This window comes from Eriocheir sinensis, chromosome 15, assembly GCF_024679095.1.
Source record: "Eriocheir sinensis breed Jianghai 21 chromosome 15, ASM2467909v1, whole genome shotgun sequence".
In the NCBI taxonomy this organism is placed as follows: domain Eukaryota; kingdom Metazoa; phylum Arthropoda; class Malacostraca; order Decapoda; family Varunidae; genus Eriocheir; species Eriocheir sinensis.
In genome coordinates, this window is record NC_066523.1 from 16,213,484 (window position 1) to 16,235,169 (window position 21,686).

The 21,686-nt window shown below is 42.6% G+C and overlaps 2 protein-coding genes and 1 long non-coding RNA gene across 5 annotated transcripts in view; 1 reads left to right on the forward strand and 2 right to left on the reverse strand.

Moving 5' to 3' along the window:
* LOC126998967 (uncharacterized) overlaps window positions 1-5,818 on the reverse strand; it is a 70,585-nt gene extending 64,767 nt beyond the window's left edge. For both annotated transcript variants that reach the window (XR_007753085.1, XR_007753084.1), the window contains exons 1-2: window positions 5,790-5,818; window positions 4,627-4,685 (exon numbers count right to left, since the gene is read on the reverse strand). This is a non-coding gene — a long non-coding RNA (uncharacterized LOC126998967). The remainder of the gene's footprint in view (window positions 1-4,626; window positions 4,686-5,789) is intronic.
* Window positions 20-3,392, forward strand: LOC126998965 (calmodulin-like). Of its 2 annotated transcripts, none has more exons than XM_050861263.1 (3): window positions 20-142; window positions 1,735-1,931; window positions 2,250-3,392. In XM_050861263.1, exons 2-3 carry the CDS (start codon window positions 1,737-1,739, stop codon window positions 2,487-2,489), a joined length of 435 nt encoding a protein of 144 aa, XP_050717220.1. In that variant the 5' UTR covers window positions 20-142; window positions 1,735-1,736; the 3' UTR covers window positions 2,490-3,392. The 2 variants fall into 2 exon arrangements, with proteins under 2 accessions (XP_050717220.1, XP_050717221.1); XM_050861264.1 differs by lacking the exon at window positions 20-142 and adding an exon at window positions 259-377.
* A 2,894-nt stretch (window positions 5,819-8,712) lies between the features above and the next one.
* LOC126998968 (transcription factor sox-3-like) overlaps window positions 8,713-21,686 on the reverse strand; it is a 63,192-nt gene continuing 50,218 nt past the window's right edge. Inside the window, exons 3-5 of the mRNA XM_050861266.1 lie at window positions 13,829-14,013; window positions 13,109-13,331; window positions 8,713-12,251 (exon numbers count right to left, since the gene is read on the reverse strand). Coding sequence (XP_050717223.1) covers window positions 12,089-12,251; window positions 13,109-13,331; window positions 13,829-14,013 — 571 coding nt within the window. The 3' untranslated portion in view covers window positions 8,713-12,088. The remainder of the gene's footprint in view (window positions 12,252-13,108; window positions 13,332-13,828; window positions 14,014-21,686) is intronic.

The window sequence follows — 21,686 nt, forward strand, 5'->3', positions numbered from 1 at the left end:
ACATGTTAATACCATTCCATTGATAAGTGTGATAACAAGGCTGATAAGATACCACCTGCCACTCCCCTATTGCTCTCCTTTCCCTCCTTCCCAAACACCAGATTCCTGTGAGCTCTCTTTCAATACACCAACAGTCATTTCAGTAAGTGATGTAAGAGTGTGTGTGCAAATCTATATGTAGTAAAAATCTGTTAGTCTTGTGGCTGTTAGGTTGAGAAGTTAGATTTTTATTATTTCTTGGTCTGGTGAGAGATAATCTCGTGCCTCCTGATGTTTCTATATTTCCATCGGATTTCGGATGGAGTGAACATACGAGAAGAAGGAATCCTCGCTTGCCCCACCTGTCATGGGGATGATTTCCAATTCTCGAAAGTAAGGTAAAGTTGGGGGCATATACTAAAGCTGTGCATGGCCTCTCTGCTCATCTCTGTCACATTGTCCCTTGAGCCCATGATGGAAAATAACCCAACATCCCGGGACACAGGGCCAGTGTAACATCTGGGCCACCACAGTAGCACATGAGAAATTTATATACGCGAGATAATATATTTTTTTCCTAAATAATGCCCAGGAATCGAACCCAGGTCCCCAAGATGAGATGCAAATACTCTAGCATTGAGTTAATGAATTCTCCAAGACCTAAGGCCTTTGGAATCTGATGCGTCTCAGGCCACTATACAAACATACAGTGTCTAGGGCTGGGCAGGTGATGTTAATATTAGTGTCACGAGTACCAGAACTTTAAGACAGTGAAAATGGGAATACTGGTATCAATACTGATGGAGGTTAGAGGCATATGCGAAAGTAAGCGTAAATAAGCTTGGGTAAACTTGAATTATATTTTGGAATCAGGAATAAAAATCAACAGACTGGCTTATATCAATCATCAATTATGCCAGGGAGCATGTTGCTATGCAAACCCTGTGATTCCAGAACTGGGGGTAATCTCCAGGCAACTCTCCATGCAGGCCCACTTTCTCTCCTAAGTATATCTTAAGGTAACATCTATTACCTTGCTCAAGCTATGAACTCTGTGGGTGTCCCCTTGGCCTCCACTTGCAGTTGTCTCTTACAGAGACACCCCGGTGAGCAGGGTCAGCTTCTGGGTAGCACATTACACAGCCATATTGCTGGAGCTAGCATTCATGGGCTATGCAGGTAATTGGCCTCGAATCAGTCACATGGAGTAATTACTGGTTTGACACAAAGTCATCCCATGATTCTGCATAGGTACTTATTACAAAAGGCATCAAAGTGCCTCTTCAGGTATAGATTTTTTGACTAATCATGTGGTCTGATGAAGGTACTGTCACATGACTGTTGTTGTGCAATGTGGTAGGATAATTAATGATTTTTTAATACATACGTACATACATACGTACCGTATGTACATACATACTAACATGCACATTTCACACTGAATGAATTAAACAGTCACCAGCTATGCTCTGGGTCCCCATTGTAATGACATCTATGACTAAATAATGCAAACCATGATGTTCTACTATGTGTTTGAGTGCATATTCTCTCTCTCTCTCTCTCTCTCTCTCTCTCTCTCTCTCTCTCTCTCTCTGTGTGTGTATCTGTGTGTGTGTGTGTGTGTGTGTGTCTGCATGTGTGTGTGTCTGTGTGTGTGTGTGTGTGTGTGTGTGTGTGTGTGTGTGTGTGTGTGTGTACTACAACACTTTCCTCCCCCAGATGTGTACCTAAAATTAATATAACACACTCTTTCAGACATGTCCCACCACAGCAAGGCCTTCCTTACTGAGGCCAAAGAATGCTATTCAATTTATGGAAAAAGAGATGGCATCCCCATAGCCGAACTTGGCAATGCTCTGCGGTCTCTAGGCGTAAACCCAACCAATACAGAACTCCAGAATATTATTGCTGATATTGGCTCACCAGCATCTGTTAGCTATGACATGTTTATGGTAAGTCACACATCAGTCCTTATGATAACAGAGGCAGGATGCCGTATCATCTATGGAGTACAGCTCTTACAGGTTTCGTATAAAAGCATCCTCTACCGCAGGGCTCTTTTCAGTATGGGTAACCACTTCACAAATTGATAACTAAATATCAGACAGCTGGAGGTACACAGCTCTTAGAAGTGTCAAAGAAGCTTGAAATTGAGTCATGAGGGTAGCTTGATGCTTAAGATAAAAATAATCAGACACCAAAGTTTGTAAGACAATGTTCTAAGGCACTTTATCTATCATTTTAAACATGCATATATTTGTTATTTTCAGAGCCTACTGAACAGAGATCTACCCCCTGCTGATTCCCCAGAAGAGATCAGAGAAGCTTTTGGTGTATTTGACAAGGATGGAAATGGATGCATCTCAGCTACTGAACTAAAGCATGTCCTCATGACCATGGGGGACAAACTCACTCAAGAAGAAGTGGACATCATGATCCGCGAGGCAGACATTGACGGCGCCGGGCAAATACATTACGAACAGTTTGTCCGGATGATGGCACCAAAGTAATGCAGCTACAGCATGAATCTGAGTCAAAATGTGATATATGTATAACGGCTGAAATGCAGCAAAGAATTGAAGGCAGAGAGGGGAAGAGACAGGACTGACCATTGTCATGGAGTGAAATAATAATGGCCAATGATGATAACGAAGGCCATCACTACTGTATGTATTCAACCTAATTTCTAAAGCTTTGATTACAGCATTATGCTGTTTTAAATGATATTAAGCTGAATTAGTATCTTGTTATGTTTAATCAAATCAGCGATAGCAGTCAATTTAAATTTATACACCTTTTTACCTTTGTTAACAGGTGAGAATTTTGCTGTTTGCATGTACTTAATATCCATGACTCTAATTTCTGTCCATAGTATCTTCAACACTCATCATGTTACTCAGCAACTTCCAGATCCAGTAGTCTTTCTACATACAGTCATGCATCAACAAACATCCACCTTAGGCCCCTCATTTTTAATGTGACCACCTTACTCATGCATCAGACCTACCAGCATTCCACCCTCTCAGGCTTATGTTAGCTAACTTCCCTGTCCTCCTCTCCATAAGAATACATATACATTTATCATTTAATTACATAATATTTTGTACCAGTCTCTCCTTATACCATTTATGTTTTTCAGTAATCATGCATTGACACACCAATTTCTACATGGTGCTGTCCACCAGGCCCCCACTTTTCTATTCTCATCCCATCACAAAACAGTAACTCTACATTAATCTATTGGTGTGAGGTGCAATTTCAAGTGAACAAAACTCAGTCCCTGTTCTGCTGCATTTACAATTTTGCTTGAACTAACAATGAGTATTCTGGCAAATGTTATTGTTTCTACAGTATTAAACTTGTCTGTGTACAGATACATTACATGTTTAAACCTAATATATTTATGCCGCATCTACTGTAGCTTCTGTGATCCTTAAAAAAAAAAAAAAAAAAAAAAAAAAAAGCCTGGAGGGAGCTTTGCCTCTATGATCTCACTCATAAGAACCTTTTTTAAGCTTTGAAAGTGTTTACAGAAATTTGGAGCAAGGAATGTAGTTAGAAAGCTTTACACATTTTTTGCTTTACTGGTTGAAATATTTGGCAATATTTCTAGATAATAGGACTATAATTTTGAGACAATTCCTATTATCCTTCCCAAAAATCAAACCTTGGAAAATCCATAATATCTTAATGGTTACTATTGTGGTGGGATTAGGTTACTATTCAAGCCATTCTAGATTCCTTTATTGGCAGAGATAGGTTACTATCCCTTTGCTTACATAAGTTAGTCTGGGGCTTGCTACTTTTTGATGAAACCTTATTGTCAAGAATCACCAAAGAATCTACTGTTTTGGGGTAAGTCAGGCTGTAAATCTCCAATGATTATGAAATTCTGACCATCAACTCCAGGTCTCATGATTTGAACATTATTATAAATAAATACAGGTGGCAGTTAAATACATTAAGTACAGGTAGCACTCAAAGAAATTAAAAAAAGCTGGAAAATCAAATATGTACAAGTAGAGCTGGAAGAGTACAAATACTGCAAGATACAAAGTCTATAAACCTGACACACTTAAAACGCAGATAGTTAAGGATAAAGGAAATAAAGTATAAGATAGACAATTGGAATAAATAACATCTGGCAAACCGAGAGGATGAAACAACAAAAAATATTTATAAGAAAATTAAGCCATTCAGTTCGATAGTAACAGTAGGAACATCACACAGGTAAGACATAGATAACTTTCCAGTCTTTTGCCAACTTCACTCTGAGTTGGCAGTTCTCATCAGTCACTGGTGTGGCATGCCTCCACTGAACACGATGAAACAAGTTACAATTAAGTATCAAAATTAATTAAAACTAACAAGTTGAATTAAAATAACCCCTAACAGAGGGGGTGGGGGTGGGGGGGTGCTTAGTCCCCTTTCGATCCCCAATCTGCTACGGGGTACTTTACCTCCATCACCACCACCCTATATTTTAGTGACTGAAAAAATGTTACTCCAGGAACGAGCAATTTGTGATAGAATTGGCACTAAGAAATGTTGAAGAGCACATTGAGATCTATCAGAAAAAAGAGTGTTGACCACCTGAGTGAATTTAGTGAAAGACTGGAGTAATGCTGAAACATGGACCGTACTTACAGAACACGGGGAAAAGCTGTCACGGCGGGGCTCTGACGCTCTCCATGGAGATGTGCCACCTGGAATAGCAGGGGCAAGATTAGTAAATGTAAATGGTGTAAATTAGTAGACGTAAATGTAGGTATACCAAGATTACTAGATGTAGATTGACCAAGATTAGTAGACAGACCAATATCAGTGGCATAGATGTAGATAGACCAATATTAGTAGACAGACCAATATTAGTGCCGTAGATGTAGATAGACCAAGATTGGTAGACAGACCAATATTAGTGCTTAGATGTAGATAGACCAAGATTGGTAGACAGACCAATATTCGTGCTTAGTTGTAGATAGACCAAGATTAGTAGACAGACCAATATCAGTGCCGTAGATGTAGATAGACCAAGATTAGTGACGTAGATGTAGATAGACCAATATCAGTGCCATAGATGTAGATAGACCAAGATTAGTGACGTAGATGTAGATAGACCAATATTAGTAGACAGACCAATATCAGTGCCGTAGATGTAGATAGACCAAGATTAGTGACGTAGATGTAGATAGACCAATATTAGTAGACAGACCAATATCAGTGCCGTAGATGTAGATAGACCAAGATTAGTGCCGTAGATGTAGATAGACCAATATTTGTCCCGTAGATGTAGACCAGTGTTTCTTAAACTTTTTTGTGCAGCGGACCCCTTTTATTAAAATTACTCATGTTGCGGACCCTTTATTATTATAATTTTCCTCTTGAGTTTGAAAGTGTTTGCAGGTCATAATATACTGAAATTACAACTGAATTATTTATTACTGGCTTATCTTCAAAATAAATGTTTATATTGGTGCTACAAAAATAGGAATTTATGACGTTTTGGCCGAAAATTTGACTGAAATCGATATTGAAAATTATCCTGCGGACCCCTTGGAACATTCCACGGACCCCTGGGGGTCCGCGGACCACACTTTAAGAAACACTGATGTAGACAAACCAAGATTAGTAGAAGTAAATCACAGTAAATGATGAAAATTAGTAATGTATATGCTCTGCTCTTATTACATGTTATTTTATCTATATTCTCCTGATCTCTATACTTACTCCGTGCCTTTGAGTATACAACTATGTGTCTACCTGTGTCTAGTCATGTGTCATTGAAGCATAAAAAAGGAAATATTACTCACGGGTCCGCCATCGCCGCTTTGTTTACCTTGGTCTCGGTCATGGTTGGAAGCACCGTTGCCAAGCTATCGTACTCAGAGCATCGTATTTACCGGTTTCTGACGCATAACTACTGCCAAGAAACACCACTAATTAGCCAGTTTAACGATAACTATATGTGAAGTCAGTTATTGGGGTGAAGGAGACAGTTTTTGGGTCGGAAATCGGCAAACATAAGAGGTTAAGTACGACAGTCTAACACGTTGAACCTTTTTGGCTGACTACGGGGCTCCTATGAAGACTTTTCCAAGCCCCTTGACAAGATTAATCAGGCTTTTATGGGTGGTTTGTCCGTTCAAGGTGCAGAGGTCGGGTAAAACTACCACTATAGGGTCACAGAACAGTCCATGAAAATCCCAGCAGCTTCTAAGAGAGACTTTTCAAACAGGCGTTTAAGAATATGGGCTTGTTTGACACGAAGAACAATTAAAAAGAAGAAATACAAGTGCTACCCTTCTTCCTCCTCAGCCTTCACATGCTGGTTCGGTCCCTCCCATTTAGCCCCATCTAGTAGTTATCTCCCTCTCTCCGTTTCATTCCCTTCCAATCTAATCGTCCCTCCAAGAAGTATTTAAATTTCCATGGACATCCTTTTTGGTGGCCCGCATCTCCCATCCAGTCCCAGCATGTGCTTCGTTATCCTAGACTCACTCCAGGACAGCTGTAAGTCATCCAAATTAGTCATTCGATCCGTTCTCATTCATGACTAGCTACATTTAACCTCTCTCTCTCTCTCTCTCTCTCTCTCTCTCTCTCTCTCTCTCTCTCTCTCTCTCTCTCTCTGTCCTTATTCTTTATTTCTACATTCAATTCCTCCATATCTAGGCCTACCTTCGTGATTCATTAAAAAGCTACCCTGGGCCAGATTTGCTAATTTTGACAGTTTTTTGTTAGTATTAAAAGTAAAGAAAGCACAGGCAACCTAACGCAACTAAAACACCAACATATATTCTTATCTTGCGTCATAAAGCGTGGCAACTATACTGATGAATACAGAGGCACGGCAAGAAGCATGAAAAAAATATGTAGTAAAATAATCCAACGCAGAAAAGGAATGACTGTGTGTATGGCTGAATGAGCAACACAATAGCCACTGATGACGAGTTCGATGCCTTGTCGTGGTTATAGAAAGAAAATAAAAACTGTGGAATGATTTGCGGGAAGATGAACGGCCCGCGCCAGTCATTACACCGCGTTCGAATCCCTGGACGTGTTATTTTCACATTAATACGAATTCTAACGTTACAGAAGTGGAAAGGTGGATTCACATGCAATTGAGAATCTGTTGACTATTCGAAAATTAATGATCGTTGAAAGCAATGGAAAGTTTATTAGTTAGTTTGTGTTGTCTCTGCGTACTCTCTCTCTCTCTCTCTCTCTCTCTCTCTCTCTCTCTCTCTCTCTCTCTCTCTCTCACACACACACACACACACACACACACACACACACACACACACAGACATCCTGTAACTCAACCATTTTTCTGACCAATCATTCAGGGTTGAAAAAAGTTATTCTACACTAATTTTGGGCTATTCTTGAGGGACAATACCTCCCAACAAAGGCAACAGAGGAGCTCTCACCAGGGTTATCCCGAGTGTGTGTATATGTGTGTGTGTGTGTGTGTGTGTGTGTGTGTGTGTGTGTGTGTGTGTGTGTGTGTGTGTGTGTGTGTGTGTGTGTGTGTGTGTGTGTGTGTGTGTGTGTGTGTGTGTGTGTGTGTGTGTGTGTGTGTGTGTGTGTGTTTTGAGGAAAAAAAGGAGGACCCAATAAATGGACCAAATCGAAATTAGGTCAAGGAAATGCAGCGTTTTAGTAGTGTTATTAATAAAAAAAAACCCTACAACTTACTTCTCCGAAACACTTATCCATGAGCGACGCATCAGTGTGTGAACGGAAGGTGTCTGACGTTTGTTTGTCGAGTGGTTCGGTATGGCAGACAGTGATCTGCAGATGTGTCCTTATGTTTCCCAGCGTGTACACCTGTGGGCCGAACACCTGTCCTGAACCTTTGGGACTGTACACACAGTTCGCTCGAAACGTGTTCTGCTGAATATGATTAAAATAACATTCCATAGAAATAGGTGTTCCTGGTGACTCCTGCCAGTTGGGCGAGTCGAAGGGGGTCACCATGAAGGCGCTATGACCCAGCCTCATCATAAAGACTCTACTGTGCAGTCATCACTGGCGGCGTTTGACTTACCCTTCGGCTTGCCCTCGTCACTGTTTAATTACTGTAATAAAATATAACTTGTCTTCAATTTCCTGATTGTCTTTACACTATTGCAAGATGCAACTCAACCTCCTCGCTCTAGGTCGCCGTGATGTCGCCTCAGGCTTCACTGCCATCAGGGACTCTCTTTCCTACTCACCTAACAGCCGCGACTTCATTCGCCTCCCCCACAGCACTAATATATTTTTGTAGTATTCTATGGATACTAAAATATGTTTTCCGCTTAGTTTTATTTCACACAATAATCACACATATATAGTACAGTCTGCTTTACACCACGCAGCCAGCAGGTGTCACACACTGGGTCGTGGTGAAGGGCGGCGGGCAGGACAGGCCAGGGGACGGGAGGGAGGGCTCGTCCCTGAACGCTTCCCCTGCAATTTGGGATAACGTTCACAGTCAAGCACTACTCAGGGACCCACGTCTCTGATTGGAGTCAGCTTTTGAAATAATTGAGGTTATCAAATATCCTGCCTTTAGTGTCAACGGACAAAAGACTTCTTGTCACCGGACAATTAGAAACAACTGATGAGACACCCAGCAAGTACTTATTCCTGCAGCTTTATATATATATATATATATATATATATATATATATATATATATATATATATATATATATATATATATATATATATATATATATATATATATATATATATTACAACAAAACTTACGTGCTTAATTAATGTATTCAGCCAGAGATAGTCTGTAAGAAATGCTTTGAATGTACCACGATGTAGCATTACTCAGCACCTTAATGCCTATACGTTCCACTGTATTTTGATGGGGCGTACGTAACACGCGATGAGGAATATCATGTAAAAAAAAAAAACATATGAGCGTGTAGCAGTCATGGCTGTGGCCCACTGAAGAGATGCGACTCCTCCCGTCCGCTGCGTCACTGCCTCGCTGCTGCCTCATGGGTCCGTCACAGGACAATTAAGTACAAATATAACACTATATTAAGATTCAGCACTATACAGTCAGGTTCCTCTGCGCCCCTAGAATTTTCTAGTCTGCTGTAACGGCGGGGCGGCCGCCGCGACGCTGACTGTACACCGGACTACGCTACACACGACACTTGCTTGGCAGAAAACACTCCGAGGAGACTCGTAACTCGTAACTATATACACCATTATTCCACTTTTTAGGAAATTGAGACTAGACATCAAATAACATCTTAAATCTGCCAGACTGACAGCGGGGGTGTTGGAGGGGGCGCTGCACCCCTCATCTCCTCCCCCTGGGATCACCGCTAACAGGAGTCTATGTACACGTCTGTAACATAACTGCTCACCAAGGACAAAACAGGCACGCCAGTACACACTCGGAGACACATATGCCTTCCCTGAACGGCAGGAACCCTCTCTGAGAGATCGAGCCGGCAGTCCACGCGTCTTGAAACATTGGTGTACAGGTGGAACGGCTGGTCAACTTTTGAAACACATTTTCTTTTTACCGTTTACCGTTCTGTGTTGCCAGCTATTTCCTCACATTCGTGGACATTCTCATTTCCACAGTATTTTCTTGCATGGTTTAATCTACTTCTTATTTATGTGCATTATGTGTTTTGAGAAGGGAACATTATGGTATGCAGTATCAATGGTTCACTTGCCCGACTACGCTGGGGTAGGTTATCAACGAACTGAGACACTCATTATTAGCGTAGTATGTATGATTGTGATTAACAAGAAAATCATCTCAACGACACCGTATACTTATTCGTCAACCCACACTGATTACATATTATTTCAAGGTGAGGTTTCCACATCGTAAATGAAAACCATCGTTAACCGTCAATATCAAAGTATTCATCCAAGTCTTTAATATTCTGCGAACTTCCATTAGTCAAGTATATCAACCGGGAAGAAGTCCATTGCTGTACATCACTCAGGGTTACCAAGCTTGACTAAACTTGAAGCGAGACTCTGGAACCCCGGAGCATCTGTGTCTCAGACTGTGTACTGAGCGTGACTCACGATCTGGCCACGCTAGGGACCCGGCGTCAGTTGCAGAACTACGGCCTTGCCTCAGCGGTGGAAAGAATGCGGATTATAACGTAGACGTGGACAGAAATGATCCGAAAAATAATCAGTTATGAAAAAAAACAACCCGATATATCGAACATTTAAAATTGGCAGACACTTTACAAACGCCTAACTTAAACTTGCAATAGATATATATTTGAACAACAGGAATGTTTTTTATACGAAGACATGAAGTTCAGTTAAATTAAACACACACACACACACACACACACACACACACACACACACACCACACACACACACACACACACACACACACACACACACACACACACACACACACACACATTAAGTAGCTGGTTGGATATGTGCATCCTTCCTCCGTATAAAAATGCCTTTGGAGAATAATGGCAGATTTCTAACATTTTGAAATTTGGTCTGAAAAATCGATACTATAGTAGGTAATTTTAGACTTTTATTCCTAATTAAATGTAGGGACTGATTACGCCAACACTGTAATAATTTGGAAAACTGAATGTATTAAGGAAAGCAGTGAATCGCTTCGGGGGACGCTTGGATCCCATATCAGCGACCTTATGATCGCATGAACCTGTAGTGATGCTGGGCGTGAGCGGCGTCCAGGAGGCTGCGCGGGGAAGATGACATTGGCTTAGGAGGGTCCGCCATAGCTCAGCCTCATCTTATCTTTTGGTCATTTAAATCTCAGAGGAAATGTGAAAATTGTGTTAGGAGTGCGTCCTTGATAAATACAAACTTGCTGTGACCGAGGCAGATATGAGAGTTTTGGGCTTACGAGCTGCCAGCCAAAAGCAGTGACACGTGTGCATCACTTTAATGGTAATGATTTCCATCGTTAATTTATCGTCTTCTATGATAAAATTTACTAGTCATAACGCAGTAACGATAGCTGAAACCTAAGCAAATTTTGTGGTGTTTCATTATTTCCTCGGCTCATTTCAGTAAACACTTTTTTATTACAGTGCCGGGCTGCAGCCTGTCCCTGCACACCACAAGCATTAACTTCAAGATTGCGAGACTTCACTGCGCGCATCCACGTGCCCAGGGGCGGCGCGTCCATCACAGCCTCCTGTTGGGGGCAGGTGAGGGTGAGGGTTGGTCGCTTTATTTACATTTCTATGTACACCACGTGCTGCCTCAGGGCCGCCTGCAGGAGACTCGCATCATAAAACATAGTGGCCGCGCTGAAGATGGCGATGCCGGTAATAATAATAATAATAATAATAATAATAATAATAATAATAATAATAATAAAAATAATAATGCACGGTATGATATAATTTAGCCGCTCTATGGTCCCTGATGGGGTGGGCCTGCGTGGGTGAAGGGGTGAGGGCCGCCGGCAGGGGGCGCGGCGGGGGGCGGCGTGTTGGGCGTGATAGGCGGACCTTTTGGGAACGCTGACCATGTAGCATCCTTTTGAAACAGACCTTATCCTGTTATCAGCCAGCGCCATCTGGATTTCACCTCGGTAATTTCTTGAACCTATCCACTCATTTTTGGAGGTAAATAATTTGATCCTCAAAATGGATCTGGCAAAAAAAAGAAGAAAAAAAAGAGAATATAACAACTTGTCTTAAGAATAAATAAATTTCCTTACAAAAAAAATATTATTGGGCATTCGAAACTATAAGAGACAATGTCGAATTTTCTCTTTAGTTTCCATATATATGTTGCTCATACACGCCTAAGAACTAATGGCTCTGGGTAACACGAGCGTGACGCGTCCATGTTTTAATGCCTTTAATTAAGTTGTCTTTCATTTGAGGTATAGAAAACAATAAGATCAACATCTCCCGAACCATTTCTAGCTTTGGTTTGCTTCATAACAGAATAAGAGTTTCCTATGTCCTCTGGCGGCGAATAGCGTAGTAATAGAATAAGATCTCCCGGTGCGATGACTCGTCCGCCTGTTGTGGTCTGTAGGGGGCTGGTGGGCTGCTGCAGCATATAGCGAGCTCCCTTAGCGCAGGATGGCTCAGCCGGACTCTGTGGAGGCCTACGAGAACAGGACGGAGAGTGGACGCCTTAAATCTTGTGCGGGCGTGGTGATCGGCGGGTACTGGGCGGGGTACAGAAGCGGGTGGCCGGGGGCGAGGGAGTTGGGGGCCGAGTAGAGGGCAGAGAAGGGTGACGGCGGCATGTACGGGGGCGACGCGCTCCTGAAGGGGGAAAGTGCATTAGTATCTTCCGTTATTTCTCCTTCTCCTCCTCCTTCTACTACTACTACTACTACTGCTACTACTACTACTACTACTACTACTACTACTACTACTACTACTACTACTACTACTACTACTACTACGACTACTACTATAACTACTACTACTACTACTACTACTACTTCTACTACCACTACTGTTACTACTGAAAGCCAATGTATCTTGGTTATAGTGGGGCATGTAAAAGAATAATACAATAGGAAAAACGTATGGTATTCGCATGCAGGGGTTACATTATTCGCATTTCAAATCAAAATAGGGAGATGTTAGTGGTTAAAAATACTTAGCGAATAAAAAAGAAATTAAATAAATAAAAAAAACCCCACAACGTAAATTACATTCTAATAAGGATACTTTTTCCCCCCCCACACATACACACGCGTGGACACATGTACATATTAACTACTAGTAGGCGTCTTCCTTAACACAAGACACGTACACACGGATTCACTAGGATGTAAGGAGACTACATACGTTTTCTATAGAGATTAGTCATCCCCCATACAACAGCTCCCGAGGTCCAGTCATTCACTACCTGCCCTCCTCATTCACAAACCTATCTAGCCTCCATCTGAACCTTTCACTCGTATTGGCATTAAATTAATCACACACCTGCTTAATTTGTCCCATTCATCCACTACCCTATTTGTGAGCCAGTTCTTGCCTACTTCCCTCTTGAACCTGAATTTATGAAACTTGTGTCCATTGCTGCGAGGCCTGTCACCTCTTCCCAGTGTAAGTACTTTATCATATACACACGTTCATACACGCGTACACTCAGACACACGCACACTCACGAGGTGGTGGCGGGCGGCGGGGAGGCGGTGCGGCGCTCGTCTTGCAGCGGCTGTGCATGCTTGGCCACGGGCGCCGCGAGGGGGGTGGAGAGCGCCGTGTGGGTAGGGGTGCTCTCTGGAGACGTGGGCGTGGGCGTGGACGTGGGCGTCTGTACGTGGCTGTTCTGCTGGGCCGCCGCCATTGAGGTGTAGAGGGCGTGGGACTGGAAGGCGCTCAAACTACCTGCAAAGGGGGTGCGTGTAATGTAGTTGTGGTAACACTGATGAACGTCAAGGCCAGGTTAGGTTAGCGGAAAGTTAGGTTGGGTTAGGTGACAAGGACTCTCTCTCTCTCTCTCTCTCTCTCTCTCTCTCTCTCTCTCTCTCTCTCTCTCTCTCTCTCTCTCTCTCTCTCTCTCTCTCTCTCTCTCTCTCTCTCTCTCTCTCTCTCACACACACACACACACACACACACGAACGAGCAAGCAATTATTATATGACTTAGCCAAAGGACGAAGGTAAAAAGGAACATTCTGAGTGAGTTTTGTTTTTTGAGAGGATGAGAGAGGAGCAGAGAGATGAGAATAGAATCGAAGAAAATAAGAAGAAATGGAGACGGGTGAGAATGAAAGAAAGAACAAGAGAGAAAACACAAGACAAGAAGTTGGAGGGTCAAGACGAGAAAGAATGGGAAGGTTCAGGCACACAGGTAAACAGGTAAACAGAAAACAGGTGACTTACTGAGGGAGGTGGGGAGGAAGGCGGCCCGCACCTTCTCCGAGTCTAGCGTGGCCTGGTAGTCCGAGTGGGTGTGAGAGGGGAGGGTGGCGCCCATGCCCCCCATCGCCCCCATGCCCCCCATAGCGGCCGTCATGTGGGTGAGGGCGGGCGGGAAGTGGTGTGGGTACATTCCTCGTGACATGGCGCTGTGGGGGGAAGAGAGACAGTTTGGGGTTACATTGTTTTTCCAGTATAGGAAGCAGCTCAAAGGCAAGAAAAAAGAAGAAACAATAGAGGCAACTAGGAGCAAAATAAGCCCGCTATAAACAATAAAGCCCACTAACCGAAACGCCCGCTAACAGAAAAAGCAGGATAGAAGCCAAAAAAGCTCGCTGGAAACAAAAAAAGATCGCTGTTAAAAAAAACCGATTAAAACCAAAACGAGCCCGCTAGAAACGAAAAAAGTCCACTAACAAAAAACCCCGCTAACAAAAAAATCCAACTAGAGACAAAAAACAACAACAACTGGAAACAAAAAAGCTCGGCAACAAAAAAGTAAAATAATAAAACAGAAGCGCTAAGAAAAAAAGACGGCTAACACACACACACACACACACACACACACACACAAAAAAAAAAAATAATAATAATAATAATGCCCGTGACACAACTGGCCAGCCCTGAAGGTCGATAATATTACTAACCACGGGCGTAAATTCCACTAGGCGCTGACGAGGGCAAACTTATTATATTTACTTGCCGCAAATATTGTATGTTTGCCGTGGCGAGTAAAATATTCGACACTGTCAGGATTGTTGGTGACTGAAAACTGTGTGATTCTTGATGAAAAAAATAACATATGATTGCGCCAAAGGACACTTAAGGACTTAAAAAGATCACTTGTTGATTTAAGACCAGAAGACTTGTTCAGTGAATGGGGTAGATGGACTTGCTGACTCCTCGTCTTTTTATTTTCCTTTTTCTTCTCTCTCTCTCTCTCTCTCTCTCTCTCTCTCTCTCTCTCTCTCTCTCTCTCTCTCTCTCTCTCATCTGTGAGAGAGAGAGAGAGAGAGAGAGAGAGAGAGAGAGAGAGAGAGAGAGAGAGAGAGAGAGAGAGAGAGAGAGAGAGAGAGAGAGAGAGAGAGAGAGAGAGAGAGAGAGAGAGAGAGAGAGAGAGAGAGAGAGAGAGAGAGAGAGAGAGAGATAGAAAGACGAGGAGTAGAAAATAAAAGCTGGTTAGTGATTAGAAGTGATAGAAAATATAAATAAAGATGAAGAGTAGAAAAAAAAGACCTGGTTAGTAATTAGAAGTGAAGATGGAAAATAAATAAAGACAGAGAAAGATGAGGAGCAGAAAATAAAAGCTTATTAGAAGTAGAAAAAGAAAATAAAGAAATAAAGATGAGTAGAAAATAAAAAAAAGCTGATTAGTGCACAGAAAACAAGAAGAGGCAGCATAATAGTGTCCAAAGCAACGGACGGAAGGACAATAACTCAGGCAAATCAAAAGAGGAAATCAATGGCGAGATATAATTCCGCCTTTGCAACGGCTCCGAAAGGCAACAATATCCCCGAAAGACACGTGTGTTAGTAGACGATACGCCAAACACTTCGAGCGGAGCCTTTGTGCCGCTCGCTAATGACTGCGCGAGCTCCAAAACGAAATTAAAATCTTTTCAGGCTTTCCGAGAGGTTGTTCTGCGCCGCGTGTGTCGAGCTGCATCGTGAATGATAAACGGAGAATGGACCAACTCGATCATTGTACCCGGGCGTCTGTTTGTCTGTGTGTGTGTGTGTGTGTGTGTGTGTGTGTGTGTTTTACCGAGGCCTCAGTGTTTCCATCATTCCCCTCAAACGATCCCTCCGCTTCCGTTGGTGTACGTTCTGAAAAGGTTAACTCCTATAATTATCTCCATCTCGGTTCCCATATAAACGAAAAAAAAATTAATGGTATCTTTCTTATTTGTTTTGTTATCTATTCATCTATTTTCATTACCGGAGAAGGTGACAGTTTTTTTTTCTTCCTTTCTTTTTTCTTTCTTTCTTTCTTTCTTTCTTTCTTTCTTTCTTTCTTTCTCTTCCTTGGTTAAAAGAAAAGTGACAGCGTTTTTCTTTCCCTGATGAATCTTTTTAGAGGACAGGAGGGAGTACATGAACCCTCCCTCCTTTACCGCATGACTTTAGGGGCTATAATTACACTGGGCAAATTTTCCGTGGATCTTCAGTCAAACCACGATTTCCGCTGGCGTGGTTCTCATTTGTTTCTTGTTATTGCTGCTGCTGATGATGGTGAGTAATACCGTCGTCCTTCGGTGAGATCTACCGTAGCTTTGGAAGATCGTGGACACGTCGGAAAACCACGGATATAGGAGAACCACGCCAGCGGAAATCGTGGTGGAAAATTTGCCCAGTGTAATAGTCCCTTGAAGATGTGACAAAGTGAAAACAGGGAAGAAGAACAGGGAATCGCTCCATAAATCTTATACCCTCTGTGTGTGAATTCCGGAAGGTTACGTGATCAATAGGTAGCAAGTTTCAGTAGTAGTTGCTCTTAAACCATCACTTTGCCTGCTGGAATTGAACATAAAGTATTGAATATCGTCACCCTCATAAAGTAATCGCCTAAGTAATTTTCCGTCGATTTCCAGGTTTTTGTCTACATCAATTTTTTAACACGAGACGCCCGTTATTGTAAAGTTGCCTTCGTCATTCAGGGTTTGAGTGGTCTAGAATTGGCCTTTTCATTTTTGCCTAAACGTTAAGCCAAATGAGATAATGACAGTTCTTTTCCTATTTTCTGTAAAGTATAAAATAATGACTTAGGCGGTTTGCTTACGAAGGTGACGATATCCTTCTTCTGGAAAATCTCAGCCACTAACGCCCCTTACTCTCAGACGCTTTCGGTACTCACAAGAACTATTTCCCAAGGCCACAAAGGAGATTACTAGTGTTCTCATGAATGTTTTTTTACATTTGTAGTGCAGAAGTCTTCTCAAACTATATCATTACGCTTATCAAACTACCATTGGAAGTACCCACAAACTCCACGAAAGCCTTATTAAATTGAAGGTGTGTAAGCCTCGAAATATTTGAGAATACGGGGTTAAGGGTTATGATTTTAAAGATTTCGTAGTTTTTTTTTTTACAACAAAGGAGACAGCTCAAGGGCACAAAAAAAAGGAAACACTTATAAAAAAAGCCCGCTACTCGCATTTTCAGGACATTTCCAGGGGTAGTTTTATGACCCTTCTGGTAGTATGACCGTTCTTCTGAACCATGAACCTAAAAAACACACATTAGAACCCGATTGATCTCCTCTTCGGCCTTTGAAAATAGTTGATGTGAGGGATGGAAGAGTCTGGGAATACCGAACTATTATAAGACTCTACTAGGCTGGTATTACAAGACACTTTCCCTTCTCAAATCAGCTATTTCTAAAGGCCAAAAGGGGGATATCAATCAGGTTATAATGAGAGTTTTTTAGGCTCAGGGTACAGAGGAAGAGTCAAACTACCACCAGGGTCATAAAACTACTGCTGGAAATGCCCACAACTCCTGCGAAAGCCTTGTCAAATAGGTGTTCTTGGGCGGCGAAATAACCCCCGTGGTCGTTAGTGGTCACCGCGGAGAGTATTGCCAACGCGCAGCACCCTTGTTTGGGGGCAGCACTTATGATCGTCCCAGCACGTGTTGTGGGCGTGCTGGTGTACGAGAAGGCATGCGGAAGTGTACTGATGGGGGAACAGCTTCATTCAACAGTCTCTCTCTCTCTCTCTCTCTCTCTCTCTCTCTCTCTCTCTCTCTCTCTCTCTCTCTCTCTCTCTCTCTCATTTTTTCTTTTTCTTTTCTTCTGTCTTTCTTTTGTATTTATTTTCTTCTTTCTTTCTTTTTTTTACTCTTTCTTTCTTCCTTCCTTTTTTTCCTTCATTCTTTTTTTCCTTCTTTCGATCTTTCTTTCTTTCTTTCTCTTCCTTAGTTAGTTAGCTAGTTACTTAGTTAGATTGTAAGTTTCTCTCTCTTTCTCTCTTTCTCTCTCTCTCTCTCTCTCTCTCTCTCTCTCTCTCTCTCTCTCTCTCTCTCTCTCTCTCCAGCCCTCCCCCCCACCCGGCAGGCAAATCCCGCAAATCACGGCCCAGTACGGATGTTAGTAATTGAGTCAGAAATCAGCGCACCTGGTCGTAATGGTCACCTGGACATTTAATTGGTCCACAGGTGCACTTAAGGTATGAATTTCGGAAGGGATTATCAGCCAGTTATCCGATCTCATGACCACAGTAATTACCTGGAGATGCCGGTGAGGTCTTTTTATCCTCATTAGACAGACACATGACGAACTCTCTAACGAGGATTTTTTATTTTTTATTTTTCTAGTCTCGTTTTCCTGGGTTTGGTATTTTAATGGCGTCGGTGCGGCCTTTTCGAGGGAGATAAACACACAGCCTCGCCTCCCTTCGTCGGTGTGTGGTGCAATTATTCCGCGAGCGTTTATGGCAACACCGCGTTTCCGCTTCCGAACGACTCCTCCCACGCCGCCTTCCGCTGTTCCTGCCTCCCTGTTTCTGTTCGTTCATTGTTCCATTTCAACTCACGTAATGCCGGGACGTTTTTTGGTGCTGTTATTTAGCGCTGCGTTGAACCCCTGCGACAGTGATATCCTCTAAAGCTTCCTAAACCTAACCACACACGTAGGACAACACATAACTCTCAATCATGCCTCCTATTATCTCCCCCAAAGCTCTTTATCAGACGAGGCACAAGAACAGTAATGGTAATAACACGAAACAATGTGACAAAGGGAGGGGGTGGGAGGCAGGTCACACCCCGTTCCCGCCAACTAATGCGAAGCTAAACGTTGGACACAAAAATCATAACGTGACAGCTGTGATTTTTATCCCTTCACCTCCTGACTCCCACAACGGGCTTTTCGCGGACTCTCTTAACGGAGCGACCGTCACACACGCGGCCGCTGTCAGGTTAAGCATAAGAGTGGACCACTTCCGTCCTTTGAATATGGGGACTGTGTGATCATGTTTGTAGTCTCAAATTGTACTCATATTGAAAGATAAAGAGAAAATAATGATTAGAACGATTTTAAGCACCTGTTAGTTTTCACACAAGACCTTAGACGAGACGTTTGATGATGATAATGATAATGACGTTCGTAATTACAATAACAATAGTGATACTACTACTACTACTACTACTACTACTACTACTACTACTACTACTACTACTACTATTACTACTACTACTACTACTACTACTACTTCTTCTACTAGTCTACTACTAATTCTACTACTATTACTACTACTACTATCAAATAATATGCAGGGAGTAGAACACCTAGTACAAAACACCTTAGCAAACCATGTAGAATGGGGCTTGCACTTTGTTAAAAACCGCAAACATTACTTAAGTAGAGGGTGATGCGCACTGTTCTTTGATGAAAATAAAGTAACTGACTGAGAAGCGAAAAGACAGAGAGACTAAAAGAGTTTGCACGTCGCCGTTAAGTGAGCGCTGCCGTGGGTTATGAAGTTTCACAAGTTTACGAGTAGCTCTGTGGCTCCAGTGTTGGGACGGCGCCGTATTGGTCCAAAATCTCAAACGTTTCGGGGATTATACACCCACATTCAGTAAGGCTTTCGTGTAAGGTGGTAGGTGTTTCCATGGGGAGTTTTACGAGCCTAGTGATGGTTTGACAAGGCTTCGTTTTATGAGCCTAGTGATAGTTTGACAAGGCTTTGTTTTATGGGCCTAGTAATAGTTTGACAAGGCTTCGTTTTATGAGCCTAGTGATAGTTTGACAAGGCTTTGTTTTATGAGCCTAGTGATAGTTTGACAAGGCTTTGTTTTATGAGCCTAGTGATAGTTTGACAAGGCTTCGTTTTATGAGCCTAGTGATAGTTTGACAAGGCTTCGTTTTATGAGCCTAGTGATAGTTTGACAAGGCTTCCTTTTATGAGCCTAGTAATAGTTTGACAAGGCTTCGTTTTATGGGCCTAGTGATAGTTTGACAAGGCTTCGTTTTATGAGCCTAGTAATAGTTTGACAAGGCTTCGTTTTATATGCCTAGTGATAGTTTGATAAGGCTTCATTTTATGAGCCTAGTGATAGTCTGACAAGGCTTCGTTTTATGAGCCTAGTAATAGTTTGACAAGGCTTCGTTTTATGAGCCTAGTGATAGTTTGACAAGGCTTCTGCACCATGAATGTGAAGAAAAACACCAATGAGAACTCGATTAATCTGCCCGGCCTTTGGAGATATTTGCTATGAGAGCTGAAAGCGTTTGAGAACACGGGCCATATATTCAACATTGCCGTGGAAGAGGAAGTTTGAGTCACGGTATTGGATGTTGGTGTGGGTAGGAAGGTCATTAGTATTTGCTGTTAACGAATCAGTCACGGTTACAAGCATTTAATATCTCATAAGTTAGTTAATAATGGACTTGCAAAGGAGGCACTAGATGATGATTATATAATGCCTCTGAAGAACTTATTAGATGGGGCGGATATAAACACTGATTGGATATATCTGATTGGAGAGAAGGATTGGTAAATAAATAGATAGAGAGATAAATTGATAGATAGACAGACTGCCAGACAGACAGATTGATAGGTTGATAGATAGCTAGATAGAGACATTAGTATTTGTATTAGAAGAAAAAACTATTGTATTATATATATGTGTGTGTGTGTGTGTGTGTGTGTGTGTGTGTGTGTGTGTGTGTGTGTGTTAAGCGAACGTGCGAGAATGCCTGTTTGTTTGTCTGTGTGTCTGTATCTGTCGCTGTCTCTGTCTCCGTCTGTTTGTCTTTTGGTCTCTCTCTCTCTCTCTCTCTCTCTCTCTCTCTCTCTCTCTCTCTCTCTCTCTCTCTCTCTCTCTCTCTCTCTCTCTCTCTCTCTCTCTCTCTCTCTCTCTCTCTCTCTCTCTCTCTCTCTCTCTCTCTCTCTCTCTCTCTTACAGTACATTGCCCCCACCCCCCCCTTGTCTTTCATTCCTTCCTGCTTCCTTCCTTTCTTCCTTCCTTCCTGCTTCCTTCCTTCCTTCCTTCCTTCCTTCCTTCCTCTACCTCACAGGGCGGGGTCGGAAGTCGTTTCGCTGACCAAATCACATCACTGAATACCGCTGACACACACACACACACACACACACACACATGGTAGGTTGTGAGTTGCAGGTTTCATTAGGATGTATGTGTGTGTATGTGTGTGTGTGCGTGTGTGTGTGTGTGTGCGTGTGTGTGTGTGTGTGTGTGTGTGTGTGTGTGTGTGTCTAAGTACATGAATGTGTAAAAAGGTTCTCACACACACACACACACACACACACACACACACACACACACACACACACACACACACACGCACACAAATCAGGGTCCTGCAGCACCTGGCCGCGGCGTCACGGAGTCACGGCCATGCACGGATTTACCTGCTTCCTCACTGATTACATTTCCTTTTGTCTCTGGCGAGGATAACTAGCGTGGGGCGGCCGGCACTTCCTTCCTGCTTCCCCTACTTCCTCTACTTCCTCTCTCGCTTTCGCACCGCCGTCCGTCACTCCTACACGACCCTCCTACTTGCACCTCTTCACTCTTATCTCCATCTTCTCTTCCCTCAATATTCTGTCACTCTTATATAAAAGTAACCTAGCACGTGACTTCCCGTCCTTGTCTGTTCTTTTGTCGTCCCCAACCAGAACAAACAAATCTCATTCAAGCAACCCTACACACAAACACACACACATACACACAAAATAAAACACTGACATCGGGGCATCAGTTTTCTCTCCCCGCTTTGGGTTCGGGGCATTCTCAGTCTTGCCAATCCTCGGTTCTCTCCCACGCTTGTGCCCTGCAGCATCCCGTCACCCTCCGCCC